The sequence below is a fragment of the Carcharhinus amblyrhynchos genome, chromosome 3, assembly GCF_965287045.1.
Source record: "Carcharhinus amblyrhynchos chromosome 3, sCarAmb.v2.hapA, whole genome shotgun sequence".
NCBI lineage: Eukaryota > Metazoa > Chordata > Chondrichthyes > Carcharhiniformes > Carcharhinidae > Carcharhinus > Carcharhinus amblyrhynchos.
In genome coordinates, this window is record NC_137326.1 from 120,692,341 (window position 1) to 120,709,188 (window position 16,848).

Genomic DNA, 16,848 nt, shown 5'->3' on the forward strand with positions numbered 1-16,848 from the left:
TGATCTTGGAATGTGTAGAGCAAGCCGGGCAGACAGGTTCGTCACAAAAAAGGGACTAGCCTTTGCTACTTGTATATCATGACCTGCTGTTTTAGCTTAAGAGCAGCATATCTGCTTTCATGTCTCTGGCCGAGGTGATGGTCTTTACTACCTGGAAAAATAAATGTGTGGGAATTAACTGTATAAAGAAGTAGTGTGTCTGGATGTGTTTGTGTGTTGTGTGTGTGTGTGTGTATACTCACCTAGGTATCCAGCTCCTTTCAGTTTGCTGGTTGCTTTAGGCTTGGTTAAGGCAGTTGCAAATGGCTGTTCAATGGCTTTGCCTTTGACAACAGTACGCTGAGTTAAACAATGTTCTATTCAGCAATACTGTTAAATCGGAACATGTTGTATTAGCTTGGAAAGCACTGCATTAGAAATAACAAGCTATTTTAGATCTTGTATCACGAGACAGGGTTCATTAGCAATCTTGCATTAAAGGATTCTCTGAAGAAGGGATCAGAATACAAACATGGAAGATAGAAGCTGGAAGAGGCCATTCGGCCCTTTGAGCCTGCTCTGCCATTCATCACGCTCATGGCTGATCGTCAATTCATTAGCCTAATCCTGCTTTCTCCCCATAATCTTTGATCCCATTTGCCCAAGTGCTGTAGAAGCATAGACAATGGGATGAAATTCCATGTTGAGTTTGAGAATGATGATGAAAATTGGGTTTTAAATTTAAATAAATCCAATTATGCAGGTGTGAGGGGTGAATTAGCCAAGGTAGAGTGAGAAATTAGACCGAAAGACCTGCTGCTGGATAAAGAGGGTTGGAACCCAGTGCAGGCTGCCCCTCGCTGGTCTGACCAGGAGATCCTCCTCGAGACAGAAGGAGATCCACTTTCTGCAGGGTGATGGGAAAAGGCTACCCTCTCAAACTGGATAGTAATAACCAAAGAAAATGCTGGAATAACTCAGCAGGCCTGGCAACATCTGCAGAGCGAGGAAGAGATCCTGACCTGCCCCAGAACAAGCAGACCTGGAATGAGGAGGTGGAGGCAGTGAGTAAGTGGAGTGTGGTCCAGAGGAGTCCAGTGCAAGAAGAGGCGAAGGCAGTAAGCTGGCAAAATGTGGTCTAGAGGAGTCCAGTGCAGAAAGAGATTTAACGACCTTATTCACTCTGGGAAGGTGAGAGCATTGCCAGTGTAGGTCTCTTGGGCATTCAGTCTCCAGTAGTCACTCTGACTGAGGTACCTGAGGGCACATGCTGCTCATAAACATAGAAGGAGTGTGTACCCAGGCCCTCAGCAACACTCCGAGGCCCTAGTGCTGTTGAGGACTTGCCAATACATGCAACTTCTTCTGTATATGAGCCCTTAGCGCTGGCTGTAAAGTCAGCAATATTTTGGAATCTTTTGTCTTTCCCTCTGAAAAGAACCAACTTAGCGGAGGAATCCCCATCCTTCACATTGTCACTGCCATAGAAGAGAAAGCACTGGAGATTGTAAGCGTTGCTGACCACCAGGAGAAGGTGAGATAGGCAGCCCTGGTGGAGAAGGTGGACAGTAATTGGAATCTGTAAACGAACTGGGTGTATTGCACTTTACCCTGTCTTGCAGCCTGCCAAAGACACAGCTGAATTGAGAAGTCTCAGCATTGCAGGGGGTTCTGGTCTCCAAGGCTAGTTTTCTTGATTTGTTTTTGTCTCCCACAAGTCCTGACTGAGGCTCAAAAACTAACTTTACCATAACCAGCCCAAACCCTGCCAGAACAGACCTCCACAAATAGTGTCACACTTTACACATGTATCTGCCCCAGCCAGGCACCTTGATGGGTCCTCGTACACAGAGAGAGAGTGACGCTGGATGGTGAGCACATCTTGAATGTCCAAGAGGTGGCAGAGGTAGCTGTGGCTGGTCCCCCCACCTCAGGTGTGCAGTTATGAGCAGAGCATGAAGGAGCCCATTCAGCTCATGTGAACCACCATGGTTCACATAGCCACCTTCAAGGAGAGCCATATATAGCAGGTTGGAGGACCTGTAGAAAATGTGCACTGATAGAATGCATATCATAATGCAGACTGGCCAGTGGTGCTGATGGCGTAGAGATGGTTGGAAGGATGTCAGTTGCGCGTCAATTCGTATTTGCCTTGAGCAATCTTGTGTGCCAGCCAAGTGCTGAGACAGTCACCAAGGAGGATGAGGTACCAGGTGCCACTCTTTATGGGGGCACCATCATCAATGGCCTCCTTGACCCCTCACTAAGGGAACATCTGCACAACAGGGCCCATCGATGGAGGATGCTCCTGCATTGATGCTGGTGCAGCAGCCTCTAGACTGCCCCACTTGGCTCCTACGAGGAGACGACTATCACATGCATTTCAGCTACAGGCGGGAGAAGTGAACATCTTGCCTCCACCACCTCCAAATGCACCAGGACTGAGGGCTGCCAGAAGAGCAAATACACACACGCAGGAAACTCCTAATATGGTTCAGGTGGACGTTGATGGAGTGGAAGTTTCCCGGTGAATCAATTGGGCAACACTAGGTGCCTTAATGGCCACATTGGCACAATCAAGGATGCCTTGCACCTGGGGGAATCCAACAATGGAAGTAAAAGTCATTGTCATTTTTGCCTGCAGGACACCATCTGTTCAGAATTAAATGTACTACCCAGCTCTGGGGAAAAAGGGCATCAGTGACCTAATGAGGTGCAGTGTCTGCAGCTGTTATTGAACCACCGGCAAGGCCCACGGCTGACCCTTGGAAGGAGCCGGAAGCAAAGAATTGCTAGGCCACAGTGACTTGGATGTTTACTGACGAGGAAGGGTGAACAGTGCTATGAAGTGTGACATCTTCTCTGACTATGACTCTATGATTCAATAACTGAGGTGTGATGTCTTCTCTGTCTAGGGTGCAAATCTTTGACCATCTGTCTGGTTCAGTCACAGGCTCCTGTAGCACTTTGTTTTTTGGACATGTCCAGGTGGCTTTGTCTTTGCTGGCGAATCCTGTGCAGAGGCCTTTGTTGCCTTTCTATCTATCTTCCTCCTCTACTGCTCCCCTGATGCATGGGGCTCTGCTTTCCTGGAGGGGATGTGATGCCTCTCATTGCCACTGAATAATCTGTGAGTCACAATCCCCTTGCTGGTTGCTGCCTTCTTTATGCTCAGGTGGCCACCAATTGTGGAGGGAAGCCTTGCTCCCCCCACCCCCCCCCCCCCCCCCCCCCCCACCCCCCAACACCAACCTTTTATGCCTCCATGATGGCACGAGGGAGATGCCATCCCCACCCCATATTCCCCAGGCGCACGCAGAACATTTTCCCCCACAACCTGCACATGGCCGATAGCCCCTTGTGCTTAGACCCCACACCCCCCTCCCCCCCACTGGGCTGTTCTCCTTTCATGCCTGCCTAATTCTCTGGGGCGGCCTTAATTAGCTCATGCTGAATTGAGCCTCCAAAGCATCCAGTCTGCTGTGACCTAATGTGCAGTCTGTGTGTCCTCAGCAAAGTCTCAACTCACTCCTCAGTGAGCTCTGATGACCTTAATTGTATTTAGCAACAGATCTGGTGGGTTCTCAGTCCCACCCATCCCTAGACTGATGAAATTTGACCAATGGTGGGAACAGCAAAGGGAAACTGGCTGGCAGTGATGTTTTCATCACCCGCCCACCTCTCTCCACTAAAATTCTAACTATTTTGTGCCTGTCTTCATTTTAGAATGCACAAAGAACATGCTTGAAATTGTAGGGAACTAAGGGACTCATCAGACTGAGGGACTTAAAGTAAATAATTTTAGTAAAGAAGAATTACTCACATACATGATGGTGCAGAAATCTAACAAATCCCCTGGACCAGATGGCCTGCATCATGCTGAGGTGACAGCAATGGTGTTGACCTTCCAAAATTTGTTCTGGTATGTTTCCCATGGCTTGGAAGGTAGCAAAAATAAGCCTGCTATTCTGGTAAGGAGGGAGAGTGAAATCGAGGAACTATTGAATATTTACCCTATAGTAGGGAAAATGCTGGAATCTATTGTAAGGAACATAGTAACAAGACACTTGGAAAGTCATATAATTAGGCAAGTCAGCACTGCTTTAAAAAAGGGAAATCGTATTTGGCAAACTTGAGGATATAATTACCAGGGTAGATACGGGAGAATCAATGAAAATAATATATTTGTATTTGTAAAGGCATCTGTAGCTGCCACATAAGAAGTTGTTGCACAAGATTAGAGCTCATTGGATTGGAGCTAATATCTTGCATTGCGGATTGGTTAATGGACAGAAAGTAGAGAATTGGAATAAATAGGTCATTTTCACGATGACAGGGTGTGACTAGTAGGGCTGCCATAGGGATTACATAGAACTAGGAGTAGGAGAAGGCCATTCAGCCCTTTGAGCCTGCACCACCATTCATGGCTGATCCTCAATCTCAATGCCATATTTCTGCTTTCTTCCCATAACATTTGATGCCATTAAAATCTAAAAATTGTTCTATCGCTTGAATATATTCAGTGACTTGGCTCCACAGCTTTCTGTGCTAGAGAAATCCACAGGTTCACTACCCTTTTGAACAAAGAATTCTTTCCTCATCTCATTCGTAAATGGCCCACTCCATATCCTGAAACTGTGCCCCTGATTCTAGCCCAATCAGGGAAATCATCCCCCCTGCAGCTAGCCTGTCCAGCCTTCTTAGAATTTTATGGGGGCAATTCTCCCTCAAAAAATGAAGTGCCCAACAGGTGGGAGGCACTTTGTGGACCACAGAGTGCCGGAGGTTCATGAAACTAAGTCCGCCCAAAAAAACAGCAGGGAGATTCATGCCTGTAAGTGGGAGAGGCCAGAAATTAGTGTGCTGAGCGGGCAACTGCACATGCGCTGATCTGTCAGTGGGAAGATTGGCGCAAGTGCTCTGGCCACCCCATCACTGGATTCCCAACGGCCTCCCTAAACACTCCATCACCATTGCTGGCCTCCCGATTTCTTTACAGGTCCTCTTCTCCTGCTGGCTCGCCTGGCCTATCCAACCCAATCCCCCCGCCCCACCACAAGCCCCATGTGAAGCCCTGATTTCCCCACCAGCAGGATGATCACGCCTGGTCTTCTTTGATGGGGACTAGCTTTGATCCCCACTGGTGTGAACTCTCTCGGGTGGACCGGTGGAGGGATGGGGGGGATGAAGGCACGCTAGTGAGTCCAGCAAGTATCACCCTGGGCTTGCTATTACGACTTCAATATGGTAATCAGCTTCACGCAGATTTCCAGCAATAATGTCCAAAAACATTGCCTGGGAGATTTGCAATCAGCCGGATGCTGGTTGTGACTCCCATTACAGGCTCATGTTTCTCCGGTCTGCTCAAGCATTTCAATCAGATCTCCTGTCATCCTTCTGAACATTAATAAATGCAGGCCCAATCTGGAGTACTTGGACCTCAGCTGTTTACAATCTTACATTTAAAATAATTTAAATGAGGGTATTGAGTATCATGTATCTAAATTTGCTGATGATCTGAAGCTAGCTAGAAAGTAAGCTGTGAGAAAGTCCAAAAAGGCCGTAAAGCGATATAGGCAGGTTGTAAATTGGCAGAAAGGTGACTGGTGGAGTATGAATAAATGTTGGTATGCCGAGGGATTTAGATTTGGATATCCTGTACAAGAATCACAAAGTTAACACGAAGGAACCCAGAGCAATTAGACAGATGGTAAGTTATCCTTTATCGCAATGGGGCTTGAAGTATAACAGTAACACAATCTTCTTGCTGTTAGTAGAGCTTAAGTGAGACCATACCTAGAATGTGTATAGTTTTGGTTTCCATGGATAGGGAAGGATGTGCTTACTTTAGAGAGAGTGTAACAAAGATTCACGAAAATTATTCCTGGGATGAGAGGGCCAACTGATGAAGAGAAATTAAGTAATATGGAGTTCAGAAAAATGAGAGGTGCTCTCTTACAAACATTTAACATCTTTTGAGGGTTTTACAGTGTTGAGAGACTTATTTCCCTGGCTGCAAAACCGAGAACTACGAATCACAGCCTCAATAAAGAGGATCAGTCATTTAGGACTGAGATGTGGAGAGCGTCCTTCATTTGAAGAGTTCTTGATCTTTGGAACTCTACCCTAGAAAGTTGTGAATGATGGGGTGCTCCGGGAAGGTTGGTCAGTAAATGACTTTTTGATAACTTTCTGTATGATATGGAGATTGGGCAAGAAAGAAGAGTCAAGGTAGAAGATTAACCATGATCTTACTGAATGGTGTAGCAGCTTGAGGGGCTAGATGGTCTACTTCTACAGTTATTCCTTATGATCTTAAATGGTATTGCACTTGAATAAGTTCTGCTCCTCTGGGAAGTAGTTTTTAATGATGGTGCAATGTGTGTGAGTGCCATAACTGTGGGTTGGACTTCAGCATAATGAGCTGTATAATGCATTTTATGATTCATATGTTCAGTGGGGTTAGGCTGTATTGTATTTGGAGGATGCTGCACTGCACAGTGCTGGATTGTACGCTTAGCTACAACAACAGCCAATGACGCAAAGTGTTTAGAAGACGGCCAGATGAATTTCTAATTCAGGAAGCAATATAAAAATGGGATATAGGTTTGTGATTTGGGAGAAGAAAAATTGATTGGGTCCTGAAATGGGACAAGGTTCCTGGAACAATCTGGACAGGGTTGTTGATAGCTGCTAATCTGCAACGTTATTTAAAGTATAACAATATATTCTGGAATTCCCTCCCTAATGGCATTGTGGGTCAACCGACAGAACATGGACTGCAGAGATTCAAGAAGGCAGCTCACCACCACCTTAAAGGGTGGAACTAGGGATGGGCAATAAATGCTGGCCTGCCAGTGACACCCATGTCCCACGAATGAATAAAAGAAAGTTATATTCCTACCTGTTGGAGGACCACTATTATTATTTATGGAAGATATTTGTGCTTTGACATGAAGTGCATCCAATGTTAACTTTCTCTTAGATTTTTAAATTTCATGTATTATGTGAGTTCTCCGGCGAAGAGGAACATAATTTGAGTGTGACCAGTGTTTGGTAATGGTTTTTTTTCTCTCCGTCTTGGCAGATGGGAATATATTCCCATTAATTAAGAAGCTAGAAAACATCTGGATCTAATCACTGCACACAAAGCCCAGGGCCTCCACTGGAGATTCTGCAATGCATACTGTTCAGTCACTCGCAATGCTTTAGGAATTCCATATCCATTCAGATGAAATCCAGATTATCCTAACCTAGGAATGTGCAATAGTTACAGGGATTTTAACTCTTCCAATACAGATTATTTCAGTTGTTTGTGCTCCTCTAACCCAAGAATGCGTTGATGCTTGGCTGTAGGAGAATGCTAACAATCAGGATCGCCTTTGTTATAGTGGATGGGATAGAATTAAGCAAGGGGTTTGCAGGTTAATATTTATGGTTCCCTTTTGTGGCCTATCCCCAAATGGAGCAGTACTGCTTTCAGGAGTTGGATTGTGGAGGAAAGAGAAAAGAAAGTCCAGGGAAAAGGCATCTTCATCTGCCCGCATTTTTTATTGTGGGATACAGTAAAAGCCTGAGAACAGATCACCTGCCTGCTCCCTTACTGTAATCCAGGGATTGAGGGGTGCCGAGATGGAGAAAAACTTAACACTATTTTAATCCAACATTTCTGTTTATAAAAAAGACTTTCTCAATGTTACTAAATTGTTGTAAATGCAAATTTATGGTCAAATTGTTTGTTATGATTCCCATTCACAAGAAAGAGCTGAATTGATTTACATACAGATTATCTGATGGCAAGGTGGCACAGTGGTTAGCGCTCCTACCTCAGTGCCAGGGACCTGGGTTCAATTCCAGTCTGGGGTGATTGTGTGGAGTTTGCACGTTCTTCACGTGTCTGCATGGGTTTTCGCCAGGTGCTCCGGTTTCCTCCACAGTCCCAAGATGTGCAGGTTAAGTGGATTGGCCATGCTAAATTGTTCCTTAGTGTCAAAAAAATGTACAGATTAGGGGAATCAGTCATGGTAAATTGCTTCTTAATGTCCAAAGGTGTCTAGGTTAGGGGAATTAGCGGGATCAATGTGGGTGACTATGAGGATAGGGAAAGAGTGGGCCAGGGTGAGATGCTGTACCAGAGAATGGGCCAAATGGCCATCTTCTGCAAATTGGCAGAGTGGCCAGCACTGCTGCCTCTCAGCGCTAGAGATCCAGGTTCATAACCGACCTTGGGTCACTGTCTGTGTGGAGTTTGCACTTTCTCCCTGTGTCTGCGTGGGTTTCCTCTGGGCGCTCCGGTTTCCTCCCATAGTCCAATGATGTACAGGTTAGGTGCTAAATTGCCCCTTCATGTCTAGAGATGTTCTGGTTCAATGGATTAGCCGTGGTAAATGTACAGGGTTATGGGGATAGGGAGGGAGAGAGGCCCTAGGTAAGATACTCTGTCAGAGAGTCGGTGCAGACTCATTGGGCCAAAGCAGCCTCCTTCTGCACTGTAGGGATTCAATAATTAATGAAACACCTTGGGTTGATGACCATCCCTATAGTGGCTGATTGAGTGTGAGAAGGGTGAATCCAGTCTGTGACAAGCAAAATGGGTGCATTTAGAGGGAGTAAGGGTGTATTGCAGTTTGTCCTGTTTGTTTTGAAGGGCTGATCAGTCTTTCTGGGAAATGGAGAGGATTGAATCTTTGACAGGGTTGTCTGTCTGGTGATTTCTGAGAAAGAGATAGTGACTTCAAGGGAAGTGGGATGGATGGTAATCTGACCCTCATTTCACCCGTCTAAATGTTCAAACTCAAAAAGGTAGAAGCTGAATTGATAGTCTATCATTCCAGACTGTTGAATTGCAGCCTAGATCAGCAGACCATTTGAATTTTCTTAAAGTTAGTTGGCATCACATTCCTGTTGCTAGGTTACTCCATGCTGGTTGTCCACAAACTTGAGTCATGTGGAAATTGGTCTCCAAATCTTAACCACTTCAACAGTCGTGTTTGCTGCAGGCTGTTTCATTTATTGTAGTATTGCTGTTAAATTGCAGAAACTGGGCAAGTCTTAAGTGGGGGGCGGGGGAGTGGGGGGGGTAAGTGAGAGAGGGAGGAAAATCATTGCTTTTGGGTTGCTTAGTCGAGATCCTCCTCCCCCCTGCTAGGTGCTGTCTGACACTGGGAGCAGGTGGTTAGCATTTGGGTCTGAGTCTCCAGCTGCATGTCAGGAATCGAGTTGCTTGTCGGCAGGTGTGCAGAAAGGGTGGAGAGATGGAGGATGTTTCTCTGTGTAAATTTCAGTTCAGGGCAGTGGCAGTAATCACTTAGGATGAATGCGATCTTTTGTGGGATGAGAATGTAATTGGAGCTGCAGTCAGACAGATTTGTGTAAAGGAAGAAAGACAAGAAGCCATAATAAGTTTCAAGCATGGCTTAATAACATAGCCAGATTGGACGCTGCGTTTATCTGTGTAGCAATGTTGCTTCCTGGGCTCTGAAGTTACTTTAACGATGTGGGATCCAAATTCAGAAGGCTTTGATTCTTATGCAGGAAGTTTATTGTTGGAATGTGTTGTGGGAGGAGCTGCTGTCAGTTATTTTCACAGTTCACATTTTTTGTAAACTTGGTACTGAGGCTCACCTGTAATGTCAGGACTCTGATTCACGAGGAAAGACTGGAGGTGCTTTTGGACCTGGTTAGGAAGTGCCTGAGACACTGCCTTTGTGATGATATATGAAGTAGTTCTGTTTATTTATTCAAAGGGTGTGGGCTTTACTGACTGGGCCAGCATTCATTGCCCATCCCTTATTGCCTTTGAGAAGGTGGTGGTGAGCTGCCTTTTTACGCTGCTGCAGTCCATGTGGTATAGGTACACCGACGGTGCTGTTAGGGATAGAGTATCAGGACTTTGACCCTGTGACTGTGAAGGAATGGCGATTATATTTTCAAGTCAAGATGGTGAATGATTTGGAGGGGATCTTCTCAGTAGAGGTGCTCCCAGGCTTCTGCTGCCTTGTCCTTCTAGATGGTAGTGGCCATGGGTTTTGCAAGATGCTGTCTAAGGAGCCTTGGTGAGTTCCTACAGTGCATCTTGTAGATGGTACGCAGTGTACCTCAGTCATGGAGAGACTGACTGTGGAAGGTTGCTGATCAACCTGGCTGCTTTGTCCTGGATGAGGCCGAGCTTTTTGAGTGTTTGCAGAGCTGCACTCATCCAGGCACGGGGAGAGTATTCCTTCACACTCCTGACTTGTGCCTTTGTAGATGGTGGACGGGCTTTGGGAAGTCAGGAAGTAAGTTACTCACTACAGGATTTCTAGCCTCCCACCTGCTCTGGTAGCCACACGATATATGGCTAGTCCAGTTCTGTTTCTGATCAATGGTAACACCTAGGATGTTGATAGTGGGGGGATTCAGCAATGGTAATGCAATTGAATGTCAAAGGATGATAGTTAGATTCTCTTGTTGGAGATGGTCATTGCCTGATACTAGATTGGCATGAATGTTACTTACCACTTGTGAACCGAAGGCTGAATATCGTCTGGGTCATGTTGCATTTGGATATGGACTGCTTCAGTATCTGAGGAGTTGAAAATAGTGCTGAACATTGTGCAATCATCAGTGAACATCCCCATTTTTAAAAATGAGTCAAAGACCCAAGTCATTGAGCATATGATCACAATACTCACTTGTGCAGTCTATGCATACTTGTGATCTTAACTTTGTATGGTGGGAGAAAGGTCACCGATGAAGCAGCTGACGATTGTTGGGCCGAGGACACAATCCTGAGGAACTTCTGCAGTGATGTTGTGGAGCTGAGAATACTGACCTCCAGTAACCACAACCATTTTCCTTTGTGCTAGGTATGAATCCAACCAGCAGAAAGTTTTCTTCCTGATTCCCATTGATTTCACTGATTCCACACTTTGATTTGATTTATTATTGTCACATGAATTAGCATAAAGTGAAAAGTATTGTTTCTTGCGCACTATACAGACAAAACATACCATTCATAGAGAAAGAAAGGAGAGGACGCGGAATGTAGTGATAGCTAAGGTGTAGAGAAAGATCAACTTAGTGCGAGGTAGGTCCATTCAGAAGTCTGATGGCAGCAGGGAAGAAGCTGTTTTTGAGTTGGTTGGTATGTTTCCTGATGAAAGAAGGTGGAAGAGAGAATGTGTGGGGTCCTTTAATTATGCTGGCTGCTTTGCAGAGGCAGCAGGAAGTGTAGCCAAAGTAAATGGATGGGAGCTGGTTTGCATGATAGATTGGGCTGCATTCACAACCTTTCCTGAGATCTTGGGCAGAACAGGAGCCATACCAAGCTGTGGCCCTTCCTTCACTTTATTGATGTTTGAAAGTAGACTGATGGGCGGTGATTAGCTAGGTTGGATTTGTCCTGCTTTTTGTGTACAGAATGTACCTGGACAGTTTTTCACGTTGTCTGGTAGATGCCAGTGATGTGTCTGTGCTGGAACAGTGAAGGGAATGGAAAAGAAATTTAGAATGCTACTTTAAATTAAACTGAAAATAGAAGAAGAGGACACGAGTTCAGTCCAGTAGGAGATACTTTCAGGACTGGGATCAAAAAGTTCTTTACGCAAAAAGAACAAATAGACAGAGAGGCAAAGTCAGAAATCCAGGAATCGTTTTGAGAAACTATTTTATAGTATGATTAGAGCGTCTTTCTATTTTGGTCTAATAAAATGGATTGAATGACCATCCTGATTTATAAATATCTTGTCATTTCTTCATTTAGTGGGGCATGTTGTACTTATTCTGGATATATAATAAATTGCCTGTAGTGCAAAACTCTGAGTTAATATGTAGTAACTCACTGGAATTGCAACTGTGGAATTGGTATCAGTTTACTATGTGAATCTGCTTTGGAAATTCATCCCTTGTAGAATTATTTGGTGTAATCAAGGCACTCAGATAGATTCCTGCATTATAGGAAGAACTGAAGAGTAACTGGATCATGCATGCACACTGCTTTTGATTGGGTGCCTACATGGTTTCTACAAGCTCTGCACTCATTGGAGAAGCAAGCCTTTGATTTGCTCTTCAGTGTTTTTAAAGCCATTCCTTTTGGCCTTGAGCGTGCATGTGATAGACTCATGTTCTCCAATACATTATCCACTGGACACATGGTTAATTAGCAATCCACGTTTGGCTAATTACAGATCTGATCAGTAAATTAAAAATGAGTCAAAGACCCAAGTCATTGAGCATATGATCACAATACTCACTTGTGCAGTCTACGCATACTTGTGATCTTAACTTTGTATACTTACTAGTAAACTGCTAAGACTAAAAGCCGTGTGTGTGTGTATTTGTGAATGCATCACTTCTATGGTTTCTGAATTGTGGAAGATGTTAAATAAGAATATATATGAAGTATATTTACCTGTCTTGTGAGTACAGTGAGGCATTTTCCACTAAAATTAATGCATGTGTATAAAATAATCTCATTGTGGTTAAAGTTTATTTATTAGTGTCACAAGTAGGCTTACACTAACTGCAATGAAGTGTGAAAATCCCCAAGTCGCCACACTCTGCCTGTTTAGGCACACTGAGGGAGAATTTAGCATGGCCAATGCACCCAACCAGCATGTCTTTCAGATTGTGGGAAGAAACTGGAGCACTCAGAGGAAACCCATGCAGACACAGGGAGAACATATAGACTCTGCACAGACAGTGACCCAAGCCAGGAATTAAACCCAGGCCTCTGGCGCTGTGAAGCAGCAGTGCTAACCACTGTGCCGCCCACATGACTAGTCAGTGGTTTCTATCGGACAAAATTGACAGATGTTGCTTTTAAACATAATTTTTGAGAAGAATGCTCCGTTTTTTTTAATGTCTATACAGTTGGCTTGTTCCCAGAAATCTGGTTCAATAGCAAGGCAATGGATACAGATGATGTGAAATAATATGGTTTGTTTCCGATTGAACTTATGGCAATGTTGTCTGTGGATTGCAACCACTTAGTTGCATACTAACGTGCATGGAAAACCTGTGATTTCTTGCTTTGACCTTTGAAGATAAAGGAGCATTTATGAGGGGTGAGAATTTGCACATATAAATGGGATTTCCACTGCAGAAGTGGTGAAGTGCGAACAGCTTCAAGGATATTACCAACTACAATTTAACTTCCTGCACTGTGCAGCCTGCGATTGTTCATCCACATCAGAATCTATGGGGCTGCGTACACATGGGGCAAAATTTAATACCCCCACCCCTGCCCCACCACAGTCCAGCAGAGGAACTGTTTAGTTAGGCAGGTGGGTGGAGACCCCTGTCTCTCTCCACCCACAAACAATTCAGTCTGGAGGTGAGTGGTGGTTGGGAGAGAATGGAAATCAGTCTCATGGCAACATGGGCCACTCGTGTGATGGAGTTCCTTTGGCCTGAAACATTTTGACCAGCAGTCTCTGTGCATGGGCTATTCACCCTGAAAATATCCAGGACCTTCTTGCCAGCCGGGTAAGTGCCTCTTGAACACCAATTCGGGTCAGGAGAAGTACAGAATGGCCAGAGTGGGGTTCCCATCAGATCATCAGCCAATGAATGGGCCTGCCATCACAAGCATTAATTACTGCCCATTATGTTCCAAATTGCCGCTTTCTGTACTATAAATTCTTTCTGATCTTATGGAGTTGGGAGAATTAATTTAAATGGACCATTCTGTATATTTTTAATCCTGTACTTGTCTCCTGTCTACAAGCGTGGCACGGTGGTACAGTGGTTAGCACTGCTGCCTCACAGCGCCAGGGACCCGGGTTCAATTCCACCCTTGGGTGACTGTGTGGAGTTTGCATGTTCTCCCTGTGCCTGCATGGGTTTCCTCCGGGTGCTCCAGTTTCCTCCCACTGTCCAAAGATGTACAGGTTAGGTGGATTGGCTATGCTAAATTGCCCCTTAGTGTCCCAAGATGTGTAGCTTAGTAGGATCAGCAGACTAAATATGTGGGGTTAAAGGAATAGGGCAGGGTGATGGGCCTGCACAGAATGTTCTGTCAGAGGGTTAGTGCAAACTCAATGGGCAGGAAGGCCTCCTTCTGCATTGTAGGGATTCTATGATTCTAACTAGACTTTAAGCAATCTGAAGTGATCCCATTGTCCTGATCTTGTTTCCCTTCATTTCTCACTGCTGGTGTTCATCTTTCTGCTTTATGTGGGAAATTGACTTTCTGTTTACTGATTTAAGGTTGAGATCTGTATGGGTGGATTGTCTCTTTCTCGATACCACTGAGTTGAAGGATTGTTTGCTGCTCAAAATTAAAACATATTATTTGTCTTTATTTTTGAAGTGTAAAGTTGCGTACTGGGAGTTGTGGATTTTGAACGTGAAACTTTTTCATAATTAGCAAATATAATGTCTCGTTTCAAAATTTGTGTTTTGTGTCTATAATTATAGGTTATGCGCATGTAACTTGTTTCCCTAATGCACTGTCACTTTAAAAAGTAAATTTTTAGCATTTTAATTGAGCAAAATAATCAGTTGCTGACTCTACCACCAATAATGGAAGCTAGTACAATGGTAGATATCCCTTCTGCTCTGGGTGCTTTTAAAGTAAATATTCCATGTTTTGAGCGTAAATCTGTCCTAATACCAGCTTTCATCTTGTGTCTTTAGGGACCCATAGTAATCACAGAAGATCAGATACCTTTGGGAGACCAGGATGGTTGAGTGAAGAGGAAATGAGGCAGAAAAGAATTTATCGATTTGCCAAATGATGATAGACACTCCTTCCTTACTGTGTTGCTGACTGCTATGCCTTTATCAGTTACCCAGTGTTACTGTTTGCACTGTTTTTGCACCTTCTTCATATAAAATCCATTTTTCTTTTTGTAAACAAGCATACAGATATCTGCTTTATTATTGCATGACCTTGATTCAAACATCAGACAAGTTTTTTTAAAAATTTCTTCAAAAATTCCATCCGTGATGTTGAAACTGGTGGGATGTTGACCAGCAGGGCAAGTATGAAATCATAGTCTTAACTAACCTGTGCGTTCAATTAAATGTGCTTTAAGTCATTCTGGTTTTCTCTGCGGGATGGAAGAAAACCTTTCTGTACCAAAATAATGCATCTCGAATGGCTTTAAAACTTGGAATGAATTGCCAAGCTAGCTGGTAGAAGTGAAAATTCGGGCTCCACTTAAACAATTGGATGCAATTGGGAAGCTGCTTCCGGAATGGCATTGGTACTCAAAGGTAACACAGTTGGGAATGCCAGAAACAATCTTGCACTACAGCTGGGAAGTCACACTCCAAGAGTGAGGGACATGGTTAGGGCTGTATACTGATGCTCCAACACATAGCTATCTGCTGGAAGCACAGGATGGTGGAATTTCTAATGCATCTTTTCAGCCTGGAGAGTAATGAGAAACCTAGTATAGCACATTTGCTAATTCTCTCAACAATGTCTTGAGACATACTATATTACTTAAGTGCAATAGTTATTTTGTAGTCCATTGCTGAACTGTTCAGTTAAATTGGAGAGAAAAGGAATTGAAAGTTTTCAATGGTTAAAAAAATAAAATTTATTCTTCTAATGTATGGTTTTATTTGTCTTTATTTGGAATTTAATGATGTTGCAGCATTGTACATGCTGCAATATATCTTTCAATTTTTAAGATAGCAACATTTACATTTTGACAATTTTATAGTTAATCTAGAAGACGCAGGAAATGAATCCACACCACCTACAATTGTAAGTCCAACAAAAGTAATACATACCAAATAGTTAAAGCCAGGAGTGCAGTTAGATGTTTCATTTTGTGAAAATTCAAACTATAGCAGTCTGTTGTTTACAGTGACCTGTGTAACTCTATTGCATTTAGTATGAATTATAAAGAATTTGTTTTTTCCTTTTGTTTTCGATGGATGATTGATGAGGCAGGGCATCAAATTGACATTCTGTTGATAGTGGAGGGGAAGGAGTGAGGAGCATTACAAGGAAATTCAAAAATAATCTCCAACAATTTACGTTTTCAAGCAATTTAGTGCTTAAAAAAAGTAATGGAAGAGAGGAAAGCTGTCCACGAATGATAGTTACTGTGAATTGGACAAACAAAAACTGAACTTAGATAGTTACTTCCTTTGAACAAATGGGAGCTGCTCAAAATATCAACCACTTTTGAGACTTCATGTCAATACCCAAATCAAATGAATTGTATATTCATCATTATAGAACAGGTCAAGGTGAATGGAATGGTGTGTGACTTGTTATATTGTTGGAAAGCAGCTAATTTTAAAAACACACTTACCACCACAATTGTATGATACACGATTAGCTCCATACATCATATCAAAACAACACAGAAGACTTGGCTCTAAATGATTTGATTTTTCTTACTGCTACTCCTTATTCGAGTTTGAAATCGGTTTTGAAAATATGAATCATAACAAGCTTTAGATCTGGTTACAATCTCTAGAAACCAATAGATTTTATTTTTTTCAAAGCAACCTTTCATGTGGTTAGGAAAAGTCCTCTAATTATCCTTTTAATGGTATATGATGTGTGTCTTATGAATCCTTCTAACTTTTTGATTATTACACTTGCATTCAATAAACACAATGTGTATTCATTGATGGAACTTGCAAGTGTGGGTCAGGAAAAAGAACAGTTTGAATGAAACTGATCCAAACTCAACTGGAGCTAGAGCACAACAGTCAGAGAGTTTCCTTCTTTGACCACATCTGAGCAGGATAATTACAGAGGCATTGCCAAGTTTCCTGATTTAGAAATGTTTTTTGTTTCAATTGAAGCTACTTGGATCTCAGAGCTTTAAAATGAGTTTGTAATATAACCAACATTTTATAACCATTTGGCTTTTGTACTTGGAGAAGAAAAAGAGAGATAAAGTAATGTTATTCTTC

The 16,848-nt window shown here is 43.2% G+C and overlaps 1 protein-coding gene across 3 annotated transcripts in view; it reads left to right on the plus strand.

Moving 5' to 3' along the window:
• The window catches only part of rhbdd1 (rhomboid domain containing 1), a 65,515-nt gene extending 50,013 nt beyond the window's left edge, over window positions 1-15,502 (plus strand). For 2 of the 3 annotated variants that reach the window (XM_080185882.1, XM_080185881.1), the window contains one exon: window positions 14,599-15,502. In XM_080185882.1, coding sequence (XP_080042008.1) covers window positions 14,599-14,699 — 101 coding nt within the window. In that variant the 3' untranslated portion in view covers window positions 14,700-15,502. The remainder of the gene's footprint in view (window positions 1-14,598) is intronic. The other variant, XM_080185883.1, reaches the window with a different exon arrangement.
• Window positions 15,503-16,848: the final 1,346 nt, after the last annotated feature.